This window comes from Prenolepis imparis, unplaced genomic scaffold (assembly GCF_030444845.1).
Source record: "Prenolepis imparis isolate NDT839.2.m4 unplaced genomic scaffold, iyPreImpa1.0 SCAF_6, whole genome shotgun sequence".
In the NCBI taxonomy this organism is placed as follows: domain Eukaryota; kingdom Metazoa; phylum Arthropoda; class Insecta; order Hymenoptera; family Formicidae; genus Prenolepis; species Prenolepis imparis.
Window position 1 is genome coordinate 1418781 of NW_028141164.1, and position 23876 is coordinate 1442656.

The following is a 23876-nucleotide window of genomic DNA, read 5'->3' on the forward strand; positions in this document are numbered from 1 at the left end:
GGCTAATTTTCGAAGTTTTATTTGCTTTTTATATCATTTTCTGATACTTTAGAAAGATTATATAATTGTAAAAAAATCTCTAAATTGTCTACAGGTTTAATCCTGTGCGTGTAAACTCTCTCTCTCTCTCTCTCTCTATGCAACACTCTAATTCTAATTCTACATGAAGCTAAACGTTTACGTCTTAAAACCTGCAATCAATATTCATTAGAATGCTTTCGAATATATTAAAGCAACTCTGAAATGTTTGCTAGTGTACTGGACAACGTATGCAAATTTTACACGTAGGCCGCGATACGTGGAACAAATCGTCGTCAGCAATTATGCAGTGCATATATCATCGTTTCTGAGAAAGAACTCTGTTTATCTCTCTATTTTTTGTCATATAATAATACATGTTACTTTTATACACGCGCTATCCTTTTTTATAAGTGCATAAATATCAATAAGGAAGAGAGCATAAGATAAAACGCAGATTTAAAGCTTTAGTTTTTTATTCTCCGGCAAAACTAGTAAATCATATACGCCGTGTCTAATAATTATTTAAGAAAATTTGCAAGCTTTGAATTATACATTAATATATGAAAATGTTGATGATAAATATATCGAATAAACGCAAAATCATAAAAATCGGTATATATGAATTCGAGTGTCATTCTCGTTAGAGAGAGATGGAGAAAGGAAATAAATTAAAATAATAGCGTTTATGATTATGTTCACCTACGCATCGAGCGATGATTTCAACAGAGACAAATGCAACGTAACACGAGGCCATGTGCCGTATCACTTGTATGTACGTAAGTGAGTTGTCATGAAGATTATATTATCATGATATCATGATATAATATAACTAAATTTAATATAATTAAATATTTAACGAGAATCGATTCTCAAGAATACAATTATCTCAAATAAGAAAGCAATGTCTAAAAAATATCTAAATTTATCCTATTAATTTTCTGAAAAAAGTTCCTCGAATGCGACAGAAATCTTACGAAACATTTCGTAAAAAAATAAAACAAAAGCTCTGATACATAAATATAAAAATTCAGATAGGAGATGAGCTAATAAGAGAGTCAAACGTAAAAATTAGGCGCAACAAACTTGTCTTTTTGATTTGTATGTCATGATTTCAGCGATATATGTATATACAAAACAGCGCTGACGTATTTTGTATAGATGCGCCTAATTTCTGCGCCCGATTCTTTCATTATTAGCCCTCATTTCCTATTTCTGAATTCCGTAAAAATAATTTCGCGACCAAAATATTCGTCTAGTTTATGTAAATTCGATAATCGGGGGAAAAAGTCATCGTAAGAGAGAAAATGGGGAAAGGTCGAGAAAATAAATTGACATCGATCGCGCGAGACGTATAATCAAATATATATATATACATAGCGTAGCACGTATAAAACGCCTCTAATCGGCATTGCCGTATATCCGTACTCTCCCGTGCGCTTGTTGAAATATCTACATATCGTTATCTGTTCCTCTCTCGAGACCGTGTAACCGGATATATATTCGCACGAACGTGTGTGTTACCGAAGCGCGATAGTACTCGATAACAACTTCACAGTTACGAACGAACTCGTTCGAGTAAATAGACAGGGCAGTTTTGGCACGCGAACTTGACGAGCGATATCTTATGTGCAATGTACAGCCGAGTATCGACAACTACCGCGATGTTTACGTTCTTCTCGGGGCTTATGTACTCGGAAGTAGACAACTTGAGTTTCTTTGCGAGTTTACGAGCCGTCTCGTGTTAGGACCCCTTACCTTCGCGAATTTCGTAAATTAATCAACCCCGCAGCGATTTTGCAAATATTTAACATTTTTATGGATATGCGAATATATAGGTATATATATAAAATTTATTTAAGTATATTTATTTATCTAGAATTTAATGCGATATGGATTTTTACAGAATTATGATAGCCTTGACGAGACGTATTAATAACGCAAATAATTGTTTAAAAAGATAATTCAAGGAACAGATAAAAAGCTCAAATTAAAACAAGGGACGTTTTGAAAAAGTTTTTATTTCATCTTCCTTTAGATACCATACATAAAATATCAAACAAAACATATGTAACTAATTGAATTTTTTTAATTGTAAGCATAATATGAATTGTGTGTAAGAGATTCAAATTTTATCTTTTTTTTTATTCTTTTTTATCCTTGATCTCGTTATATAATAGATGCACGATAGATTTTATACCCGCTTAAGTCTAATTAAAGCCAATATTATCTACCCATTAGCGGCATACTTTCTTTTATAGCTGACCCTGTAAAATTTCTTCAGTTATGCGACTTGTTTAATCGTTAAACTTATCAGGGGAGAGAATTGCGGAAAGTAGAGATCTTATTTTTCGCGATATCGCGGAAACTGACGCGTAAATTTTGCACTTTATCGGATTTTTCGAAAGATTCTCGCAAGAGGTGCAAAAATCTGGGAAAAAAATGCCGAACAGCGGATTATCGACAGGTCCACTTTACATAATTAGGGCGAGCGGGGGAACATGAACTACTATGAACGTGCTATAAAGGCACTTGACGTATCGGTACCGACCTTCTTAACTTGAAAGTGCTCCGGCCTCAGGTTCTCGACGATCTCTTGGTCGGGCTTGACGGGCTGCGGGACCGACGACCGGAACCCGTCGAGTACACCCTTGATCGTGAACTTCTTCATCGCGTCTGCCAAATAGGGTCGACCACTCGGGGGGGATCACATGTGCAACCGTGCCGTTTCGTCCCTCCGTCCGTTCGTCTGTCCGTCCGTCCGTCCGTCCGTCCGTTTCACGTTTTCTGCGAAATCACGGCCGGGATATTGAGATTTAGGCTCGTCGTGTTCTCGACTCCTCGACGAGCTCAAGCTCGTTCGCGGAAATCCAATGACATATTCGCTCCGTCTCTCTCTCTCTCTCTCTCTCTCTCTCTCTCTCTCTCTCTCTCTCTCTCTCTCTCTCTCCCCCTTTCTCTCTTTCTCCGTACGGGTCGACTCTCCCGACACGGTGGACGTTGCTCTGCCGCGGCGCCGATCCTCTACATCTTGACAGTACGTGTCAGCAGCGGTGCCTCGGCGATGCGAACGCGACGCTCCCTTGCTCGTTCGCGCACCAAATCTCCAGGTAGAGGTATCCCGAAACGCGCACGAGGACGGTTTTAACTCGGTCAACGCTTCTCGCTTTTACGCCGAGCGCGAACGCGGCCGAGACGTGGCGAGAATTGTTTTCGTAGTTGACGGCAATGCGGTGTTGTTTAATCGCGCCAGGATCAATAACTGGCAACAGGCTCATGTGGACTTTCGCACGGTTGCGAGCGCGAGCTACGCATGCGCGGTGCGACGAAGCGCGACCGCGCAGCCGCGGGCGGATCGCTCGCGCGATTGGTCGGACTAATTAGTCGTCTGCTACGTCTGCGAGAGCTGACTTTCAAGCTACTTTACATGTTAAAAATCCGCAAAACACCCTGATATACCGATCGCGTTATTCGAAAGCCGGGTAATCGATATTGTTATTCGGCCTACGAATTACGTCATTACAAATAACGCCGTTTCGCAAGCTTGTTTGATGAATTTAATGCTTTCATGGAAATGTACCTTTGCGTAGCTCACGCTGCACGTTGATTTATTGTTATTTCGATATGACTGAACACCTAACCTCAATGCTGGCATTTTTATATTTTTTGCATTGATATTAATCAATGATCGATTTTACAATTTTGACACAAATTTGGCAAATTTTCTAGGTATATCTTGGTTTATAACGGATTGATTATAAACGGAGTATATTTTTTTATCGTTCACGCAATAAACTATCGAGCATCCAAACATTTATGACACAAATTTCCTTAATTTTAATTAATTATGTATTAATGTTTCAGAATTTATGGGAATAACGAGTATCTGAAGACGTAGCAAGTACACACCCCAAAGTTGGAATACAATGACAAATACAGGAGGTAAAGTAATCGCCAATTTGCGACAAAAGTTTATATATCACAAAGCAATACGATGGTTCCCCGGACATATGACAAAGGGTTTGAAACAGATGCAGCAACAATTAAAAAATGTCGATTGCATCATAGAGGTTCACGATGCACGGGTACCAATTTCCGGTCGTTATGCAGACTTCAGCAGGACTTTGACAGGCTTGAAACCACATATACTTGTATTAAGCAAAGAGGATTTAGCTGATACAAAATATTCAGAAAGTATAGTCTCTACATTGAATAGAGAGGGTTTATCCAATATAATATTTACAAATCTCAAGAATGAGCAATGCAAAAACGTAAAGAAAATCTTACCTTTAGCCAAAAAGTTAATATCCGATTCAACACGTTATAATAGAACGGAGGAAGAGTCTTATTCCATCATGGTTATTGGTGTGCCCAATGTTGGAAAGTCCTCTCTAATTAATCGTTTAAGAAACACTCATCTTAACAGGGCCAAAGCTGCTCATGTCGGTGGAGTAGCAGGCATCACACGATCCTTGTCGACTCGCATAAAGATATCGGAAAACCCATTAATATATCTATTTGATACACCAGGTATTTTAGCTCCTTCTATTAAGGACATACATGCTGGTTTCAAACTGGCTATAGTAGGCTGTCTGCAAGATCATGTGGTAGGAGCGGATATGCTTGCGGATTATTTACTGTTCTGGTTAAATAAAAATCAACGATTTGAATATGTAGAAAAGCTAGGTTTGCCAGAACCAAATGACAATGTGATAAATTTACTTACATTTATTGCTGCAAAGTTTCAAAAAACTGTAAAAATAAAAAACTATGATGGACGAATAGAAATTACACCAAATTATCAATTTGCAGCAGAATATTTTGTTAGTGTATTTAGAAAAGGAGAGTTAGGGTCCTATTGCTTAGATATAGATTTAATAGAAACATCACAAGATTGCGATATTAGATTAGCCTAATAATGATAATTATATGTAAATATTATATAAAAATAAGTGTATATATATATATATGTATATATAATACTTATAAAAATATTTTTAATTTAAAAAAAATACAAATTTGTTCATAAATTTTATATATCTTATATTTGAATGAGCTTCAAAACTAGAAAACTGTAATTTTGAGAAAAGAATTATCTCTCATTTATCTCATCCTTGAAATCAAATAATTTTCACTATTAATTTTTCGTATTATATTTAAACGGAGAATTTTATTTTAAACTCTTTAGACATACATATAACATATATTCGTATGTAAAACTATGTACATTTATTTTCATAATATAGTATAAATATTTAAAAAGATAAAGTTCGAGCAACTATGATACATATAACTAGAAGAGCATATCTCGTTGCATCTTTCCCCCCCATCAGTTTATCTTATTTTTTCTTTGTGCTTTTAAAATCCTCAGTCTATACATTGTATTCTGTAGGACTAGGTCAACCGGTCACATATATGAAATCGTTTAGCTTCACAAAAGCCAGCTTCCGTTTCTTTCATTCTTCTCAACATTTCCAAAATAAGTGTCCACATGAACGTATCGTGTCGGAAAGAAACGAGAATAACGGGAAAATTAAATTAAATTGATATATTCTTCGATTTATTTAAGTGATCAAATTTACCGTTATGATTACATCAGATCGGGAATTTCAAAGCTGATTGTGAAGGACAATTTCACTCTTTGAGATACATTTTTAATCATTTCACTCCAACTAATACGACACTTCTTTGGAATTAATTCGTAGCAAAGATGTTTGCGAGAGTCACATTTTATCCAACCTTATTTTACAACGTCGTTATGGAAAAGATCACGACCCGGAATTGGTACGATAGGATAGATGAGACTGTCATACTGGGCGCCCTACCATTCCGGCGAACGACGAAGCAGGTATGTCTACATTTTAATTCTTTTTTTTTTTTTTTTTTTTTTTTAATTAAATTTAATTGAAAACAGTTTATACGATAAATTTTCTAATTTTTAAACATTTCGATTTATTCCACACTATTAATTCTGCGTTGAAATACGATAAGATAAGATAAATGCATGTGAAATTTATACTTTAATACTTTTCTTCATATTTTCTTAGAAAAACTATTATAAACGTAATAGTTCTTTTGATAGAAATAGAAGATAAATTTGAAATAAAATCTATAATCTTTTTATAATAATATTCATAATATTTATAACCATCCTGCTTTTTTAAAATCTTGTTTTAAATCTTATCTTTTTTTTTTTTTTTTTTTATAAATGCCCAATAAGATATTGCAAAACAAATATTGCCTTTATATAATACATCAAGTGTATGTACTTTATAATATATATGTATATGCAATATACAATATAAAAAATGTCATATATTTTAAATATAAATTATTTGGACAAATACAGCTTCATGTAACAGTTATTAAATTATAATATAAATGTTGGAATAAATTATTACAGATCATTTACATTTCACACAATTTTTCTTTTTTGTTTCAGTTAATCGATAATGAAAATATTAAGGCTGTTGTATCTATGAACGAAGATTATGAGTTGTCTTTATTATCTAACACAGAAAAGGTATGTATGACAGTAAGAGTTAAATTTTGAAAATAAAATAGCATAATGAAAAAACTAGCATACATAAAATAATCTTATATGTACAGATAAGCAATATTTTGTTTTCTCCATCAGGAATGGCACAGGCACAATGTAGAATTTCTACAATTATCTACAACAGATATTTTTCAAGCACCCTGTCAAGAAAAACTGCAAAACGGTGTAAATTTTATTAATAAATTTCGCACTGTATCAAGTAGAAAACTGGGTAATCCACCAGCTACTATTAATGAAAGCAATCAACCTGGCACGGTTTATGTTCATTGTAAAGCTGGAAGAACAAGAAGCGCAACATTAGTTGCATGCTATTTAATAATAGTGAGATAATATGGCATGATTTAATTATAAAAGCCTTCAAAGATTTTTTGAATCATTAAATCATAAAATGTTTTATTCTAGAAAAATAATTGGACGCCCGAAGAAGCAGTAAATTTCATGCAAACAAAAAGGCCACATATACTGCTCCATACAGCGCAATGGTCTGCGTTAAAGCAATTTTATGCAGAACATATACAACCTAAATCGTAATCAAAAGTTTTCTATACATATATATATATATATATTCTATATATATATATATATATATATATATATATATTTCTGCATATATATATATATATATATATAATTTTATTACATTATATAAATAAAGATAATGTATAAATAGATAAATAAATGCTGATCTATTTTAGATACTATACTGTCCATATACATAATATATACTTGCTAATTTGAACATAGCAAAGTAGAGAGTAAAGAAATAAACTAATTCATAAATATAAATTTATTACAATATTATTATCATATTTTTAGTGCTAATCATAATCATTTGTAATAAATATAATCGCTTATCGATTCTTATTAGTAAGCTCAATCTTTTTTACATGTATGGATGCAAATTTAGTAGCTTCGGTCATTGCTTTTTCTATATATGTCTGAAAATCTTGTGACACATGTGTAGATTTCATACTCGCAATTAACATGGGTTTGAATCCTTTAATAGGTCCTTGCTTTGCATTAAAAATTTGTAGAACAACATCTATCCAGATTTGTGCATTGAATGCATTAGAAATAATTTCCTACATAGAATAATAATTACTTATCCAGATAATATGATTATGAATTTAAATATTGCTGCATATACATACACACATATATACAAAGAATCTATATCAAAATGTACAATTTAAATGTAAATTAAATGTAATACCTGTGGTATCGAACATCTTGCCCTTACAGATCCATTGGTACTGGATAAAACCAATATTGGCAGTTTAGGAAAAAGAGATATAACTTCGTGTAATGACAAATATGTAGGATTTTTGTTTAGACAATGTACGATAAAGCAAGATGAATCCATGGCATCAGTGATTTCACGAATTATAGAAACCCTATAAAATGCCATTATTTAAAATTCAGCAGATGAGATTATTTGGGGATAATTATAAGATATACAATATTACATACTTCTCGATTTCTTTCTCTTGCAACCATATTGCTTTGCTCAAACTCTCTAAGTTTATCAAGCATTTCTCTTTAATCAAATAAGGTAATGATATTTGTATATTTGGATCATTAATTTCCTGTTTTATTCGATTTATTTCTTCTTTAAATTGTTCATATGTGAGTTTGTTACTTTTTAATGTTTCTTCTAGTTCTGCAATTCTCTGACACATTCTTTCACCAGCCTGTTTCATACGTACAGCTTCTTGGCCGACAACGGCTTTAACAGTGCGCTTTGTTGCTCCCTTTGAAGTATATGTTAAAAAGCAAAAGTGTTGCAAAACACTTGTATTATGTACATGAGTACCGCAGCATGTTTCCCTATAAACATATACAATAGATATTAATTGCTAAATAAAATTAGAAAATTCTTTGCTATCTAAATATTAGATTTACTAACTTTGCTTTCAAACTGTCAGCATTAATTTCTATGACTCTAATGCCTGTGTAAGGGTATATTTCCCCAGGGATCAATGTAACATCATCTTGTTTTAATAGTTCAAGTAAATTTAAAGTTTGTACAATTGTTGCAGCATGAGTTTGTATAATATTGTTAACGCAATTTTCTATTATTCTCATTTGTTCCAATGTAAGTTGTTCGCCAAACGAATTGAATTGAAATTTTAAATTATCCGCACTGACTGTACAACCATTTTGATAAACTACTTGCATAGCTTGTTTTAAGGCTGCATTCAATAAATGTGCTGCTGTATGATGTTTCATAGCTCCAACACGAATATTTGGTTCTATATTGACTAGACAATCATCTCCTATTTGTAAATACAGTTCTGATGTGCTAAAAAAAATGTATAAATTTATTGTTTAATGTATTGATTATTTAGTGAATTTTTTTACAATAATCGTATAATTAATCATATAAAACGGAAATAATTTTATATAATCATCTAAATTGAAAAATATAAAAGATATTTACGGTAAATTTGTTTTGGCGAAATGTCCAGAATGAATCACATAGCCGTTTACTTTTCTGACACTGTTTATGTTGAAAAGTAGATTCTTAATACAAATGTTTCCTTTATCTGAAACTTGGCCACCTTCTAATGAATAGCACACAGTCTTATCCAATATAATACCGATTTCATTGGTACTATTTAATATCTCATTGATGTTGATAGCTCTTCTATTATTAATTTTTGTAGTTTTGGAATTTTCATTTATAACTAATTCACCTATAATATATAAAATAGATATTATTTTAAAGTTACATTATACTTTAATCACAGAGAATATGACATATGTATTTATAGGATTTACTTAAATGTTACCATTGATAATAATGCCAAGGAGTTTGCTGTTAAGTGTTGGAAATTCATAATTACTTCCATTGTATGTATAATTGTATTTGAATGAATCATTTGTCTTGGGTACATGATTTTCTTCAAGTATTCCCAAAGATTCCTTAGTAAGTGTGCTACACTTGTCTAATCCAATTCTCGATTGATATCTACAATTATCAAGTTGCTTTTCAAAATCAATTTGGTCAAAATGTAAAGATTCAACTTGTGCTAGTTCTGCTATGGTTTCTGAATTAAGGCCATATGTATCATACAGTTTAAATGCGACAGATCCAGGTAACACGTTGGTTTTACGCCTATAAATCATATGAATTATTAAATATATTAATGTATTATGTTATGCAACAGATGCACAAAATAAGCGATTTCTTCAATATCAAATTATGTTATTTTGTTTCAAATATCTTACAACTCTTTTAACATGGATTGCAATTCGTTATAGCCATCGACTAAACCAGGAGCCATCCAATCAGTGATCGATGCTAGTTCAGGGCGAACTTCAACCATCTTATTCCACTTTTTACCAGAAGCATTCCGCAATCTTTTGAATAGATCTTCTTCAAAGTCTATTATCCTTTGTACCTGAAATTGAATCCAACAATATTGAGATAATATGAAATATAGTCCAATGTCTTTTTTAACAAGAACAATTTCAGTAATCTTATGTTGTACTTTACCTGTTTCAGATTATTGTATAATTCTGGATAAGCTGCACCCAAGTTATCGGTCACAGTGCAGACAAGCTCAGTAACTATGCCAGGTTTTTTAAATATTTTCTCTCCCACGTCTATCGCATTCCGCAATATTCTCCGTAATTTATGGCTGGTAAACGATAATATCTCTTTTTATTTCTACATGTATTTAATGAGAATATATAAGAAATTTTAGACATTGTGGGAAATATCACATACTGTTGCTCCGGTAACATATTATCAGCCAATGCAATAGTAACCATTCTCGCGTGATCTGCGAGAATTCTGTAACCATAGTCAATTTTGCCTGTATCATCATTGCTAAATGTCCCTTTATATTTTGGCGCGTTCGAATGCTTTTGTATAGCATCAAATAATGGCTGGAAAAGATCTGTATCGTAATTTGATTGTTTCCCTTGTAGGAAGGTAACTAATCTTTCAAGCCCCATGCCTGTATCAACATGATGTTTTGATAAAGGTACTATACATCCATTTGCAAGCCTGATATAAAATATGATGATATTTAATAGACTATGCAATTTTATATTATTATTATATATATATATATATATATATATATATATATATAAACTTTGTGATATATTATATGAAAGAGAAACTTTCACAAATATTCATAAAGATCACAATGATACACAAAGTAATAAGATAGTAAAATTATCAAAAATGTTATTTTGTTATTTAACTTAAAGCACTCGATATGTTTTATAATAGAAATTGATAGCTCACCTTTCATATTGTATAAAAACTATATTCCATAATTCCATAAGATCTGCATATCCTTTATTCACTCGTGCAGCTTGATTAGTACTTCTTTTCATATAGTCTACATGTATTTCTGTGCAAGGTCCACAAGGACCTGATACGCCCATTTCCCAGAAATTGTCTTTTATATCGAAAGGTAGAACTTTGCTTTCTGGAAGACCGAGTTTTAACCAAATATTTTTGCATTCCAGGTCTGGACCCATGCCTAACTCCTCATTACCACCAAAATATGTTACATATAGACATTCTTCAGGTATACCATACACATTTGTTAAAAGATTCCAGGCATATGTGCAAGCATCTTCCTGAGAACAATAAGATTATATAAATAAGCATCTCGTAAATTTTGACAAATATGTGAATAATATTGTATTGTGTATATTATACTTTAAAATAATCTCCAAAGGACCAATTGCCAAGCATTTCGAAGAATGTGTGATGATAGCTATCATTACCAACAACACTTAAATCATTGTGCTTTCCGCCAACTCTAATGCACTTTTGCGAGTTGACAATCTTTGTCGCAGGTGGTTCATAATAATCTAAGAAGATTCCTTTAAACTAAAGAGATGTTGTGAGATAAGAAACATATATTTATCAGATTTATTTCATAATAGAAATAAATTTTATAAAAAAAAAACATACCTGGTTCATACCAGCATTGATGAATGCTAGTGATTGATCAGCAATTGGAGAGACAGGACTGGAACGAATAATACTGTGTTTTAAATCCTTAGAAAAATAATCTAAAAATTCCTTCCTGATCAAGTTAGCAGATTTGTTGTTGCTAAACTGATTGTACGATCGAATTAATTTATAATAGGTCATTTTCTTCGTTACAAGATTAATTATCGCGCATAAATAATACATAATATAAACAATTAAAATAGTCAAGTTTTTATAAAAGTCTAGTTGTAAACATTAGGAATCATCACTCTATGTTGCATGGTTAGGAGACGTGCGAAAAATTCAATCAATATTCATTCTGATAAATATTTAAATAATCAATTTAAAATTAAAGTGTTCTATCAATATAATAAAGTTTAGAAACTTTAGACTTTCGAAAATGCAGACGCGCTATTGATAAGAATTAATAATAATTAATACACGAATATATAGGAAAAAATGTATTTTAAAATTTCGCGCCAAAATTTTAATCGCGCCATCTCTTGTCAAATCGTATTTGTTTAATATCGAATCGACCTATCAGAGAGCTCGTAAACTCAGCGCTTGAAATTTGAATTAGCAGCTAATTCAGTTTTTTTTTACAATTTATATCTGCAATTATTTAAATATAAGAACGTGTTAAATGACATAAGTAAAAACAATTATCAATAATAAGAATATCTAATTGTAAGATATTCACTAAAAATATATATTTATTATATCTTTATATTTTTCACTCTCTATTATTTATTATCTACCTCGAGAAATCATCAAAATTATCAGTAGAAAATAATTCGATAAGAAATCAATCGAACTGAAATAAAGTTGCAAGTGCAAATTCAGGAACTAACTTTGCGATAAAGGAGAACATATGATTTCGAAGAATTTAAATATCCGAATTTGTAGTTCTTTCATTTTAACTCGATTTATCTCTTGTTAAATGATATTTTCTTAATAATACGCACATCATGACAAGACGATATATATACATGCGTCATATTTCGTCCGTCACATGACTATGAAATTCTGCTATCAAGTAGAGTCGAGTGTTATTGGTTGTATTGCCCAGTTGTCCAGTTTGGTGCTAATCGAATACGAAGAAGAAGGTTATCCGGAGAAATCGAAAGTAACTTTTTATATAGTTCTCGGCCAGCTAAAGAAAGGCAATATGTAAGTTTTATTCGTTTAGCTAACGCAAAGACTATATTACTTTTTCTTGCATTGTGCAATAAAAGATACGTATTTTTATAGTCGTTCGTGGGAATAAATCACTAATTTCAATCACTATTGCAACATGACATCTCACAACGAGGGAAACGAGAGTCTTGTTATATTGGGAAATGAATCGTCTTTTCCTGATGATAAGACAGAATTTAATTCTGCGATCAAGCAAGATTTCGGACACCTTGGAAAAATGCATACCATAAATTTATCAGATTTAAAAAAGGGTAAGTAAGATCTCTGATCTTGTCTGATTTGTAAGCATCATTAGTGTTATAAATAATTATTGGTACGTACGCACATTGTTTCTAAATTGTTTTTAATCATTGTTTGTATACAATAATTAAAAAGATTATACATTTGTTCTATATTATTTTAGAAAATTATAATGCATCTGCCTTTAAAGTCGTTATTGCCATTTTCATACAACCATGCACAAATAATGAGTTTTTAACGGATGCATTGAGAATTCTGAAGCCTAATGGCTCACTTGTCATTTACGAACCATTACCAGTAGAGAAAAAATCAGATACACGACTTACCTATTCTGAAAGAATATCTAGATTGAAGTTATATGGCTTTATAGTAAAAAATATAGAACGAAAGACCTTGGACCAAGATTTAGGGAAAAATCTTTTGTCGACTATATATAGCAATGCAAAAGATATTTGCAAAATATTAGCAAGTAAACCATCATTTGAGGTTAGTTATATATTAGTTTACATCTTATTTAACAAAAAAAAACTTTTAATACATCTTTTTTTTATTATTTAGGTGGGTTCTAGTGTTCCTCTATCATTCACAGAAACAAAAAATGTATGGAAAGTAGACGATTTGATAGATGAAGATGAATTATTAGATGACTCAGATCTTGTGAAGCCAGATGCATCATCATTAAGAGGTAAAGTTAACATATAATTATAAAAATTAAATATATGTTAATTTTATATGGTATTAGATAAATTAAAAAATTTACATAAATTAAGTATACCTGCTTTTTTCAGTTTGTGCAACGACAGGCAAGCGAAAAGCATGCAAGGATTGTACATGTGGATTTGCAGAAGAATTAAGTAATAACACCACGCAGAAAGGCACTGTTAAATCCTCTTGTGGAAGTGTATGTCTTGTTATTGTGTAATGAAAATTCATGCACATATATTTAATATTATTTGATTATATAAATTAAATATTAATTTTAAATTTTTAATGAATTTTTTATAGTGTTATCTTGGAGATGCATTTAGATGTGCTAGCTGTCCTTATCTTGGAATGCCTGCCTTTAAACCAGGAGAAAAAGTAGTTGTGTCTGATAATCAGTTAACTATTGATTCCTAAATTCTGGTTTTTCATGGATATATCTTATTTCGATCTAGGGAAATAATTGTGTGTCGTTTTCATATGATTTTTATTTTAGCTATTTTTCTGGTATATATATTTATGTGTTGTAAAAGACATTGATATAATACAATTTTTTCCGTAAGCAAAGGTAATAATTAATAATTTGAACTATCCCATTTATCAACAAATTTTTTAAATGTAACAATATACTAAAACTAAACAATAATATAAAAGAAATAATTATCAATAATAAGAATATCATAAAAAAATGTACATAATTTTCATATTAAAAATCTTCATATATTTCATTGAATAATACATAAAACTGAATAATATATATAAAAATATATAGTAATAGAGAAATAATATATGCATTAATATATTATTACATATAAGTTATATTAATGTATTATATATATATATATATATATATAATGTACTAACTTTCATTCTACTCTATTTTTTAACCTCAAGAAATCTTTAGAATTATTAGGAAAATATAATTTGATAAGAGGGTGAATTAAGCCGAGTCTCAAATTGAGACGTTAACTTCTTGATATTAGAACATGATTTACATTTACATTACAGGAATTTAATATTTAAATTTGGAGCTAACTTCAGTTTGGTTAGTATATAATTGTATATTTATTAATATATTATATTGTTAGTATATTTTGTTTAGACATCTATATGAAATATATTCTTATAACTCGCGATTTTTCTCAAAGATATAACGTGTGAGCGAGATCTCTCATTATTTTAACCTCTATCTTACTATAAATATTTATTATGATTATATAAACATTAAAAATTTGCAATATATTAAAATTATTTTATTAAAAAAAATAATGTGTCAATAAATTCAAATTATTTAGACAATTAACATATGTTGCTTTAATTCTAACACGTGTCTATTATATAATTATACTTATGTAAATAATTTTTTATAGCTAAAAGATAACATTTTTAATAATGCCATGTACATGACATTAAAATTTCTTATCTATCATGATCTGTTTATCTTATATATGTATGTATAACATTGTATATTTAAATATGTAACTTTTCTTAAAAAACGCTTTTTTTATCATTAATTATTGATGCACATGTTATTGCAATATGCAAATAAACTTTATACAATTACGTTTGATTATTTTGAGCTTTCTAGTGCATCTTAAATCAATTTAAAGTCAATCGAAACAATTTGTATTTAATCTAAATAATATACCGATATTTGAATCTTAAATTTAATCCTCGATTTCTAGAAGATCGCCGCCCATGGCTTTCCAAAAGGCAGCGACTACTTGTTGAGCCACTGCGCGTCTTTCGTTTGATGGTAGAGATGCTATTTGTCCTTTTATGGCCATTAATTGACCCAATAGTTCTCCAAAGTCTGCATTTTCATCACCCAAAATGCCATCTGTAAACATCTGATAAGTAACTTTGCACATTTACCTTTATATAATTCATAATTTGTACTTACCAACTATGTTTTGCACATGTAGCCCTTCGGTAGGATCGTGCGTTAATTGCATATTTTCAATTTGTTCTCCAACTTCATTTACTTCGAGTGTTTCATCCGCACATGGTTTATCTGTAACAAAACACATTTTAATTTTTATATAAAAAGATGAAAAATATTATGCCTATATTTTCATTTCAATAGCAGAAACTTGAAATACGCTACTTTTAAGTACAATATTAGGCCATGTGTGAGCATGTAGAGCTTCTATGATTCTTTCAATGCCATATTTGTTACCCTCTGTATCGGATTCTGAATCTCCTGTTTGATCTAATTCAACTGGCTCAAAGTTATTGTGTATACACCAATTTACCACTGAAAAATACATAGAATTAATTCATTAACTTTACAATAATCTCAACTTTGAATAAACATTGTATACATTCACAAAACATATATAGAACATGAAATTTATTCAGATATCATAATCAATGTTTTTTGTATCGTAACATATGTACCTTTTTCTCGCAGAAGTGTGTCAGTTATTGCACTGCAGGAAAATAAAAATATTTCTGCTGCTGTTAATGAATTAGTTAATGATGCCAAACACTCTAGTTCTTGATCCACGTTGTTCTATAGAAATTGATTGACATTAACACATTTCAATTTAATCACTAAATATATATTAATAACTACCAGTGCAATTATATCTTACTGCCTGTGGATCATGATACACGATCAATGCATTGATTCCTTCCACTGGAAATTTACAGGATATGTTTCCTGTAGTGCGTACCAAGATCTGTGATGTGTAATATTTGTTGTCAATATTCCACAGGTAATCCACAATGTCATCTTCCTCGGATAAACGTTCCGCACCTATGTCTGCAGCGAACACAACAAATCAAAATCAATACACAATGTTACAAGAACTTAAAAAAAGAATTATAGAAGCTGATTCTATTACTCGGCCAAAAAATAAAAAAAACCATGACCACAGAAGTTTCATAGAAGCTATAAATTTTGAGTATACATAATGTTAATACTTGTACTCACTTTCTGCGATTTCCTTAGCTTTTCCTTCTTTCGTGCTAAGGATCAATACTTGAGGTAAATTCATTATTTTTAAACAATTAAAATTTATATCCAAGAATTGTTAATAGAATTTGATTGAGCTATAACTGATGTGTGAATAAAGCTATTAAGTTGGGTTAGATCAGATGTTCTGTATGCTCCTCTTCCGACATATATATACATACACTAATACACTTGTGTATTGGAGAGCAAAAAACATTTTATACATATATAATAATACACACGCGCGTGCACATTTGTATACATTTTATGAATGAAAAAAATCTACCTAACACCTACATACATATATATAAAAATATATATACACGAATGAAAAACTGAATAGCATATAAATATATATAAAAAATTGGAATTTTTTAAAATATTTAATTTCTATAATATATATATATAAGAGTTCCATTAGAAAAAATCACTACGTATACAATACATATATAATTAGAATTAAAATTTAGATTATATATATGATTATAGTCAAATAAAATGCAATATAAATTACACAATTTTATATTGTCTTTTTCCAATATATAGACTTTTTCAAGTCTTTCATTGAGTTAACATAAATTATAAGATATATTTTATTTTAACAATTTAGAAGAACTTGGATTCTTTCGCGCGTTTTATATATATCATATTGTAATATTTTTATATTTTTAGCCCTTTAAAGTGCAATTAAAAATGTGTAAGATATATATATTAATTATTATATTAACTAAAACATCTTTTTATATTTATATTATTTATCATATTATTATTAATAGAACATTTTAATGCAAAACAGAGGATATATATATGCACGCACTTTGGGCTAAATAATAATTTATTCATTATTTTTACATTTTGGTTGAATTGTATTACGTAAATAGATATGATATAAAATCACCAACACACATGACGGATGTCCTGAGAAAGATAATTTATTGTAAATATACCGGTTTAAATAGATATGTAAGATTCCATATGTGTTGACCATGTTGACCATGAAATTCTACACGTGTTGACTATTTTATGATAAAAATATTATTGTTTTCAGTTAAACTTATCCAATGTAACAGGAATTGTGCGTTACTGTGAAAAGTGATAAAAATATCTTTTCATTGTATGCGTGAAGTATGAAGTTACAATATATATAAATATTATTATTAGTGTAAAATTTCTGATAAAGTAAAATAAAGAAAACACAATTTAAAATATTTTATTTAATTATTTAAATTGATTAAGTTTTTCTTCATTATTTATTGTTTATGAGCAAGTTATATATTTTTCGATAATTCATATTTTTGGAAATCTATATTATTGAGATTATTTTCTGAATATTAACAGAAATTTGTTAGAAAAAAATTGAAAACTTTGAAGAAACTAAAACATTTTGAATTAGATAAAAAGGAAAAAGAAAATATATTATAAGCACTATTATATAATTTTATTAATTAAAATTAAATCAACAGGATGAAAGATGCATCTCTATATGTCCTTCGACTCTATCAAGTTACTATTTTCGCATATCAATAATGGGTCTGTCCAGGGTCTTTCCGCCCAAAGAAAGAATATATAAAAGGATAACTGCAATAAATGACTTCCACATTGCGGTAAAGAACGATACAATTCATTAATTGTGTAATTAAAATCCCCATCGGCCGCAGATTTTTCTGCGAACATGAGGAGATTCATTCTTCTGTAAGTATATAGCTTATATAATAATTACTTCTTGAATACTGTGTGTGTGATTGTTCTAATTTTATAATATTGTTCTGTTTTAGAAGAAACATAACATTGTTCTGTTTTTGTTAATCATTAATATTACAATAGTGAATATATTCTTTGCATATTCTTTATTTGTAATTATTTTATAATCAACTATTTTTTTCTTGAATGTGTCTTTTTATAGCGTCTTCATTGGCGCATTTTTAATGAAGAATGTTACATCATCAATAATTCAAGCATATCCTACAAATCTGGCATGGTTATTTGGTTTGAACGATAAATTAAACGAAAACAAGGATGAAACGACACGGAATGTGTGTAAAAGCAAGGAATGCGAAAAAATTGGTATTAAAAATAACTAATCTAATTAAAAATTTAATAATTTTAAATGTTTAATCTGATTGAGAATTATAGATATTTGAATTTATTCTTTTTTATTTTTATTTTTTCCCAGCTAAGGTAATATCAGACAGTATAGACGCATCTGCGGATCCGTGCAACGATTTCTACGAATATGCTTGTGGAAAATGGCCTGAACATAATCCCATTCCAGAGGGTAAACGTTCGTGGAGTTTATTTCATATGCTTCAACAGAAAGTAGAACAACAAGTATACGGTAATTATGTAATCTGTTGCATCAACTTTTAATTCTAAATTTCCATTCTAATGACATATTATTAATAAATTCCGCAGATATTTTGAAAGAAGGACCCAAAAGCAGCGATCTTTTGGCGGTGAAACTTGCGAAAAAATGGCATGCGGTCTGCATGAATACAGGTAAGTATATGAATAGCTTTCGAATCGTCGAATCGTTATACAAAAATTATTTTTTGATGATATAATAATTTATTATATGTTTTACAGAGGCTATGGACGAGCAAGGGTTCGACCCTTTGGTTATCACTCAATCACGTATAGGCGGCTGGCCGATGATAATGGAACCAGACGAATGGGATGAGCAAGAATATAGTTGGCAAAAAGTGGACGATCAATATGTGCGCTTGACAGGAAGGAATGCTTTTCACGATGTGCGCGTAAACAGTTATAGTCCAAATAAAACCGTACAGGTCAGAAAAATTATAAATTAGTTTTATATTTTTTAAATTAATATTATTATATATATATGTATATATTTTTTAATATATTATATATATATATATATACACATATATAATATATTTCTTTATTATTTTTATTAGATATTATATATCTAATTTTTTCTTATATCTTTAATCTTATATATATTATATTATTATATGTATATATATTCTTTAATGTATAATAATATTAATATATTCTTATATTTTTTCTTAAGCTAAAATTTCTGATAGATGTAACTGATATTTCTACATTATTTTCGCCATTACACATTGCGTATTGCGAAATAGATAATTCAAAAAATCCGCTTTGATTTTTGTCAATAATCTTATTGTGTATTTTTTATATTTTATATGTACGTTTTTTATTACTAGATCGATACTCCACATTTACCTCCGGGTACGTTCAAACTATGGCTTCAAGAATGGTACGATAGTGATGAAATTGAAGACGACGATGATGATGAGGATCCAAGCGATGAAGAAAAACATAGTAGAGAGGATAGTCAGGATAATCAAGAGTCTGGAAGCGGAGATGACGAAGATGACGAAGATGACGATGATGACGATTATGACGATGACAACAGCGAGGATAATGAGGTTGATAATGATGATAGAGACGACGATACGAACAAACAAAGTAAAGATCAAAAGAAGAAAATCGCAAAGAAGAAAATTGGCAAGAAAAAATCCACGGGTAAATTAATTCAGAAAAAAAAAACAAAAATACAGCACAATAGAAAGACAAAGAGTAGCACCCGAATTCTCAATAATCATAAGACGAAGAAACAAAGAGTAAAAAGACGAACTATACCGACAAAGGTCCATAGTAAACGCGCTAAGCATCTTATTCGTCGCGAAAAATTGCGGAAAGGCAAAAGGAATCATGTAAGAAAAGCAAAGGACGAAGAGAGGACGAAGAAAACTGTGGAATCGGTATCTACATCGACGACACCGCAAATATCTATTGAAGAAACGATTAGTAAAGATGACAATGATGTAATAGCACAGGTGACATACGCTAGTTACATTTCGGAAGTAGCTCGCATTATAGCTCAAGCGAGAGGCACTGAGGTCTCAAGGGAGAACATCAGGAAAGATATCGACGACCTGATCGAGTTTCAGGTGAAACTAGCGGAGGTAAGCCTTATGCTGTTATATACTATATTGTCAAGTTACTATAAAGAACTTCTTTTAATAATGGCATGTTTCAGATTATTGCGAGTTCTGAAGAGGAAGAGCTGGAGTTGACGCTCGATGATTTTCAACAATGGTATAATGAAAAAAAGCCTGATACTGCTAATAGAAATGTAAGTTATTTTCTTGTAAATTAATTTCGTTTGATTTTTGCAATGCATTATTCTCACGTTCTTTATGGTTGAATTAACATTAATAAAATGTAATGAAAATCTTTAAAGACGAAGATTAATTGGGTGTACAAAATTGCGGAATTGTTTGACGAAGCTCATGTGCCCGTGGATGGCGATTTAAGTTTAAATGTTGAGTCAGCAGATTATTTTGAGGCTCTTGCCGTTTTGTTAAACGAGACACCGAGTCGAACGATTGGTGAGTTTCGAAAACAATATGCAATATTAATAATGAAACGTCGTCTATATGCGCTCATGCAAAATATGTTTCAGTGAACTACATACACTGGAACTTTCTGAGCAGAATGATAGAGACTACTACGAAAGAAATGAGAAAATTATACGACGCATGGGAAGCATGGGAACTTTGGGGAGATGAAGATGATGAAGAAGATGAAGAAGATGAAGATGATGAAGATGATGAAAGCGAAGAAAGCGAAGAAGAAAAGAGGTTTGATGTGAATTCTTTTATACGTCGTTACTTTATTTCCAATTAAGAAAACATAATTATTTATTTTATAAGCAAACAAATAAAACAAATTTTATTTTATATTACTATTTGATTTATAACATAGCATGGCCTTAATATATGTATTAAAATATATAGTTAATTTATATCATATTTGATGTTAAAATATAATAATAATAAATATTGCCACAGAGCATTCAACTGCATGCATCAGGCACAACTGCATGACATTCTAGCGTACGAATATGTCAAAAGACATTTCTCAGACGATATTACAAAAACCGTAAGTATTTTGTTTTAATTTAATTATTCAAACTGATGCAATTTGTTTTTATTGTTATTTAGTAGTTATTAGTAGTCGTGTGTATGTGTATACTTACGTGTATATATGTACGTTTTATAATTTGTCCAATATAATCAATATTTCTATTATTTTTATAGGCCGAGGATATGGTCGACGATATACAAAAGGAAGTGGAATATCAAATTAAAGAATCAGATTGGCTGGATGAAGATACTAAGGATTATGTTTTCGCGAAACTAGTGCATATGAAAAAATATATTGGATATCCAGATTGGTATAGAAATAATACTATCGTTAAACGATATTTTCAAGGAGTAAGTTTCTTTATAAGAATTATTATTAGTTGTTAATATATATACCCAGTACATGTCCCTAAAAGACATTTTAAAACATGATGTTTCATTATCATTCTTTAGATATTTTTAAGATGTCTTTTGGTCTTTTTGTGCTGTCTGCATATAACGCTGACTGTATTTTATTTAATTATTCTGTTTCGTTAAAGCTCATTATAGGCAATTCGTATTATGAGAATATACTTAGCTACAGCAGATATAGTAAATGGAAACAATTACGGACGTTAAAGAAGGACGATGATGAAGACGATGATGTGTAAGTTTTAATATTCGATACATTTTTTTATATTTGTTCAAACAATCACACAATTTCTTTTTTTTTTAACATCTATAATAATAAACATTAACATCTATAATAAATGTTAACACCTAATTAATGCTAATACCTAACAAATTTTATGTTACAGATGGTGGATGAGTCCTTTGACAGTAAATGCTTTCTTCTCTCCTTGGGCGAATTCCATAAGTATGTTTTATATTGTATATGTAATATTTTTTAAATGAATTTAAACTTTTAAGAATTTACAATTATTTTGCCATTTAAACATTAATCTCTCTTTCGATCAGGTCTTTCGGCGGCGGATTTTCAGAGTCCATTTTTCGCTTATGGTCGACCACAGTAAGTGGACAATTTAATATCAACGCTATATAAGCATAACAATAAATACAAATAAATTTTAAATTGCATCATGTCTTTCTATATCAGTTCTTAATGAAATTTTTGTCTAACTATATAATTTTATTCTAGAGCTATTAATTATGGTATTGTTGGAGTCATCATGGCTCACGAAGTTAATCATGGATTCGATGATGATGGTATGTTTTATGAAATAAAATTGCTGTAGATTGTCTTGCATTTTATAAACTATATTAATTGCTGTATTTAAAATAATGTGAACTTCTTATTTTCTTCTAATTTATATATCTGAAAAATTTATATTCTTCAAAAATATGATATAAGAAAAAGAAATGATTTTTAGGGATTTTTTATGATAAGAATGGCAATGACATAAATGACAGTGATTTTGTGGAATGGTTAGCTATAATGTCTCGAGAGTACGGCAAAAGAGCAAACTGTTTTGTAGAGCAGTTTAATAATTATTCCATTGAAAAAAATTCAACTAGGAAAATACAGGTGGGTTATACTTACTCTATATACTTAATTATCATCTAATTTGAATTACAGTTATTGGATTCAGAAAAATGTTTGATGATAACAACTGTTGACGAAAATTGTAGAACTATGGCAATCAAACGTCGGGTGAGAATATCGCCGATACAATGGGATTACAAGCATCATACAGGGCTTTCCAAAGGAGGGAAAGAGAATGCGGAAAACCGGATGCGATATTGCCGGGCTTAGAAGTCACTAACGATCAGCTCTTCTTCCTATCCTTTGCCAATGTAAGTATCGCAGAAAATGATTAAAAATTATACAAATAAAATTATAAATTATAAAATAAGAATAAAAATGATTAATATAAAGTATATGTATAAGTAATAATATGAGTTAATGATAAGATTTATGAGTTTTATTAAAAAGTGCTGTGATAAAATTTGTAGGTGTGGTGCGAAGCTACTGATTCGAAAACTAATGCGGCAAGAGCTAGGATGGACGTACATAGTACCGGACGTTTAAGAGTGATAGGCTCTGTTTCGAACTCAGAAGACTTTGCCAAGGCTTATAATTGCCCTGTCGGTAGTAAAATGAATCCCGAAAGAAAATGCAATATCTGGAAATAATATAGAAATCAAACTTGATCGATATAAAAACATAATATAAAAATATTCAACAAAAATTGTTTATCATCCACGTATATATCGATGAATAAACTGACGCAAATCGTGTAAAGAAGATTTGTCGTTTGTGCATTTGGAGTTTTTGACAGGTTTGAAATCTTTATCACAATCTAATCTTAAAGAAAATAT

The 23876-nt window shown here is 30.2% G+C and overlaps 6 protein-coding genes across 22 annotated transcripts in view; 3 read left to right on the forward strand and 3 right to left on the reverse strand.

Moving 5' to 3' along the window:
• The window catches only part of Tomosyn (syntaxin-binding protein tomosyn), a 35784-nt gene extending 33079 nt beyond the window's left edge, over positions 1 to 2705 (reverse strand). For all 5 annotated transcript variants that reach the window (XM_083040600.1, XM_083040595.1, XM_083040596.1 and 2 more), the window contains exon 1: positions 2570 to 2705. In XM_083040600.1, the coding sequence (XP_082896726.1) occupies positions 2570 to 2689 (120 nt within the window). In that variant the 5' untranslated portion in view covers positions 2690 to 2705. The remainder of the gene's footprint in view (positions 1 to 2569) is intronic.
• LOC145937527 (phosphatidylglycerophosphatase and protein-tyrosine phosphatase 1-like) overlaps positions 1 to 7151 on the forward strand; it is a 40682-nt gene extending 33531 nt beyond the window's left edge. For 2 of the 13 annotated variants that reach the window (XM_083040606.1, XM_083040603.1), the window contains exon 3: positions 3883 to 4970. In XM_083040606.1, the coding sequence (XP_082896732.1) occupies positions 3945 to 4934 (990 nt within the window). In that variant the 5' untranslated portion in view covers positions 3883 to 3944 and the 3' untranslated portion in view covers positions 4935 to 4970. The other 11 variants (XM_083040612.1, XM_083040611.1, XM_083040615.1 and 8 more) reach the window with 11 other exon arrangements.
• A 75-nt stretch (positions 7152 to 7226) lies between these two features.
• Alars-m (alanine--tRNA ligase, mitochondrial) lies at positions 7227 to 12032 on the reverse strand. Its single transcript, XM_083040601.1, has 12 exons — positions 11520 to 12032; positions 11262 to 11435; positions 10839 to 11179; positions 10311 to 10592; positions 10077 to 10221; positions 9809 to 9981; positions 9370 to 9695; positions 9018 to 9273; positions 8484 to 8879; positions 8048 to 8404; positions 7791 to 7971; positions 7227 to 7659 (listed from the first exon to the last, which is right to left on the reverse strand). Exons 1-12 carry the CDS (start codon positions 11742 to 11744, stop codon positions 7429 to 7431), a joined length of 3087 nt encoding a protein of 1028 aa, XP_082896727.1. The 5' UTR covers positions 11745 to 12032; the 3' UTR covers positions 7227 to 7428.
• Positions 12033 to 12539: 507 nt separating this feature from the next.
• On the forward strand, positions 12540 to 14258 carry Ciapin1 (cytokine induced apoptosis inhibitor 1). The gene is made up of 6 exons (XM_083040266.1): positions 12540 to 12710; positions 12792 to 12988; positions 13141 to 13463; positions 13536 to 13662; positions 13766 to 13878; positions 13983 to 14258. The coding sequence occupies exons 2-6, from the start codon at positions 12835 to 12837 to the stop codon at positions 14094 to 14096; spliced, it is 831 nt and encodes a 276-aa protein (XP_082896392.1). The 5' UTR covers positions 12540 to 12710; positions 12792 to 12834; the 3' UTR covers positions 14097 to 14258.
• A 738-nt stretch (positions 14259 to 14996) lies between these two features.
• Positions 14997 to 16787, reverse strand: LOC145937297 (alpha- and gamma-adaptin-binding protein p34). Its single transcript, XM_083040268.1, has 6 exons — positions 16618 to 16787; positions 16277 to 16446; positions 16080 to 16194; positions 15787 to 15936; positions 15583 to 15693; positions 14997 to 15519 (listed from the first exon to the last, which is right to left on the reverse strand). Exons 1-6 carry the CDS (start codon positions 16679 to 16681, stop codon positions 15347 to 15349), a joined length of 783 nt encoding a protein of 260 aa, XP_082896394.1. The 5' UTR covers positions 16682 to 16787; the 3' UTR covers positions 14997 to 15346.
• Positions 16788 to 18175: 1388 nt separating this feature from the next.
• On the forward strand, positions 18176 to 23804 carry LOC145937292 (neprilysin-like). The gene is made up of 18 exons (XM_083040263.1): positions 18176 to 18330; positions 18542 to 18702; positions 18812 to 18973; positions 19051 to 19134; positions 19222 to 19424; positions 19830 to 20594; positions 20669 to 20764; positions 20873 to 21020; positions 21095 to 21272; positions 21483 to 21573; positions 21732 to 21908; positions 22097 to 22203; positions 22355 to 22413; positions 22515 to 22566; positions 22696 to 22763; positions 22928 to 23082; positions 23187 to 23351; positions 23511 to 23804. Exons 1-18 carry the CDS (start codon positions 18311 to 18313, stop codon positions 23688 to 23690), a joined length of 2871 nt encoding a protein of 956 aa, XP_082896389.1. The 5' UTR covers positions 18176 to 18310; the 3' UTR covers positions 23691 to 23804.
• The last annotated feature ends 72 nt before the right edge of the window (positions 23805 to 23876 follow it).

Excerpts from the sequence above, each read along its gene's own strand:
- Alars-m (XM_083040601.1), bottom strand. The coding sequence starts at position 11,744 with ATGTATTATTTATGCGCGATAATTAATCTTGTAACGAAGAAAATGACC. Across the intron at positions 10,222-10,310 it reads AATATGTTACCGGAGCAACA|CCATAAATTACGGAGAATAT; the intron begins GTATGTGATATT and ends ATCGTTTACCAG. Across the intron at positions 8,880-9,017 it reads TTCGCCAAAACAAATTTACC|CACATCAGAACTGTATTTAC; the intron begins GTAAATATCTTT and ends CATTTTTTTTAG.
- Ciapin1 (XM_083040266.1), top strand. The coding sequence starts at position 12,835 with ATGACATCTCACAACGAGGGAAACGAGAGTCTTGTTATATTGGGAAAT. Across the intron at positions 13,464-13,535 it reads CAAGTAAACCATCATTTGAG|GTGGGTTCTAGTGTTCCTCT; the intron begins GTTAGTTATATA and ends TTTATTATTTAG. Across the intron at positions 13,879-13,982 it reads TTAAATCCTCTTGTGGAAGT|TGTTATCTTGGAGATGCATT; the intron begins GTATGTCTTGTT and ends AATTTTTTATAG.
- LOC145937297 (XM_083040268.1), bottom strand. The coding sequence starts at position 16,681 with ATGAATTTACCTCAAGTATTGATCCTTAGCACGAAAGAAGGAAAAGCT. Across the intron at positions 16,195-16,276 it reads TGTATCATGATCCACAGGCA|AACAACGTGGATCAAGAACT; the intron begins GTAAGATATAAT and ends CAATTTCTATAG. Across the intron at positions 15,937-16,079 it reads CACACTTCTGCGAGAAAAAG|TGGTAAATTGGTGTATACAC; the intron begins GTACATATGTTA and ends TGTATTTTTCAG.
- LOC145937292 (XM_083040263.1), top strand. The coding sequence starts at position 18,311 with ATGAGGAGATTCATTCTTCT. Across the intron at positions 21,273-21,482 it reads GAAAGCGAAGAAGAAAAGAG|AGCATTCAACTGCATGCATC; the intron begins GTTTGATGTGAA and ends ATATTGCCACAG. Across the intron at positions 21,574-21,731 it reads CAGACGATATTACAAAAACC|GCCGAGGATATGGTCGACGA; the intron begins GTAAGTATTTTG and ends TTATTTTTATAG.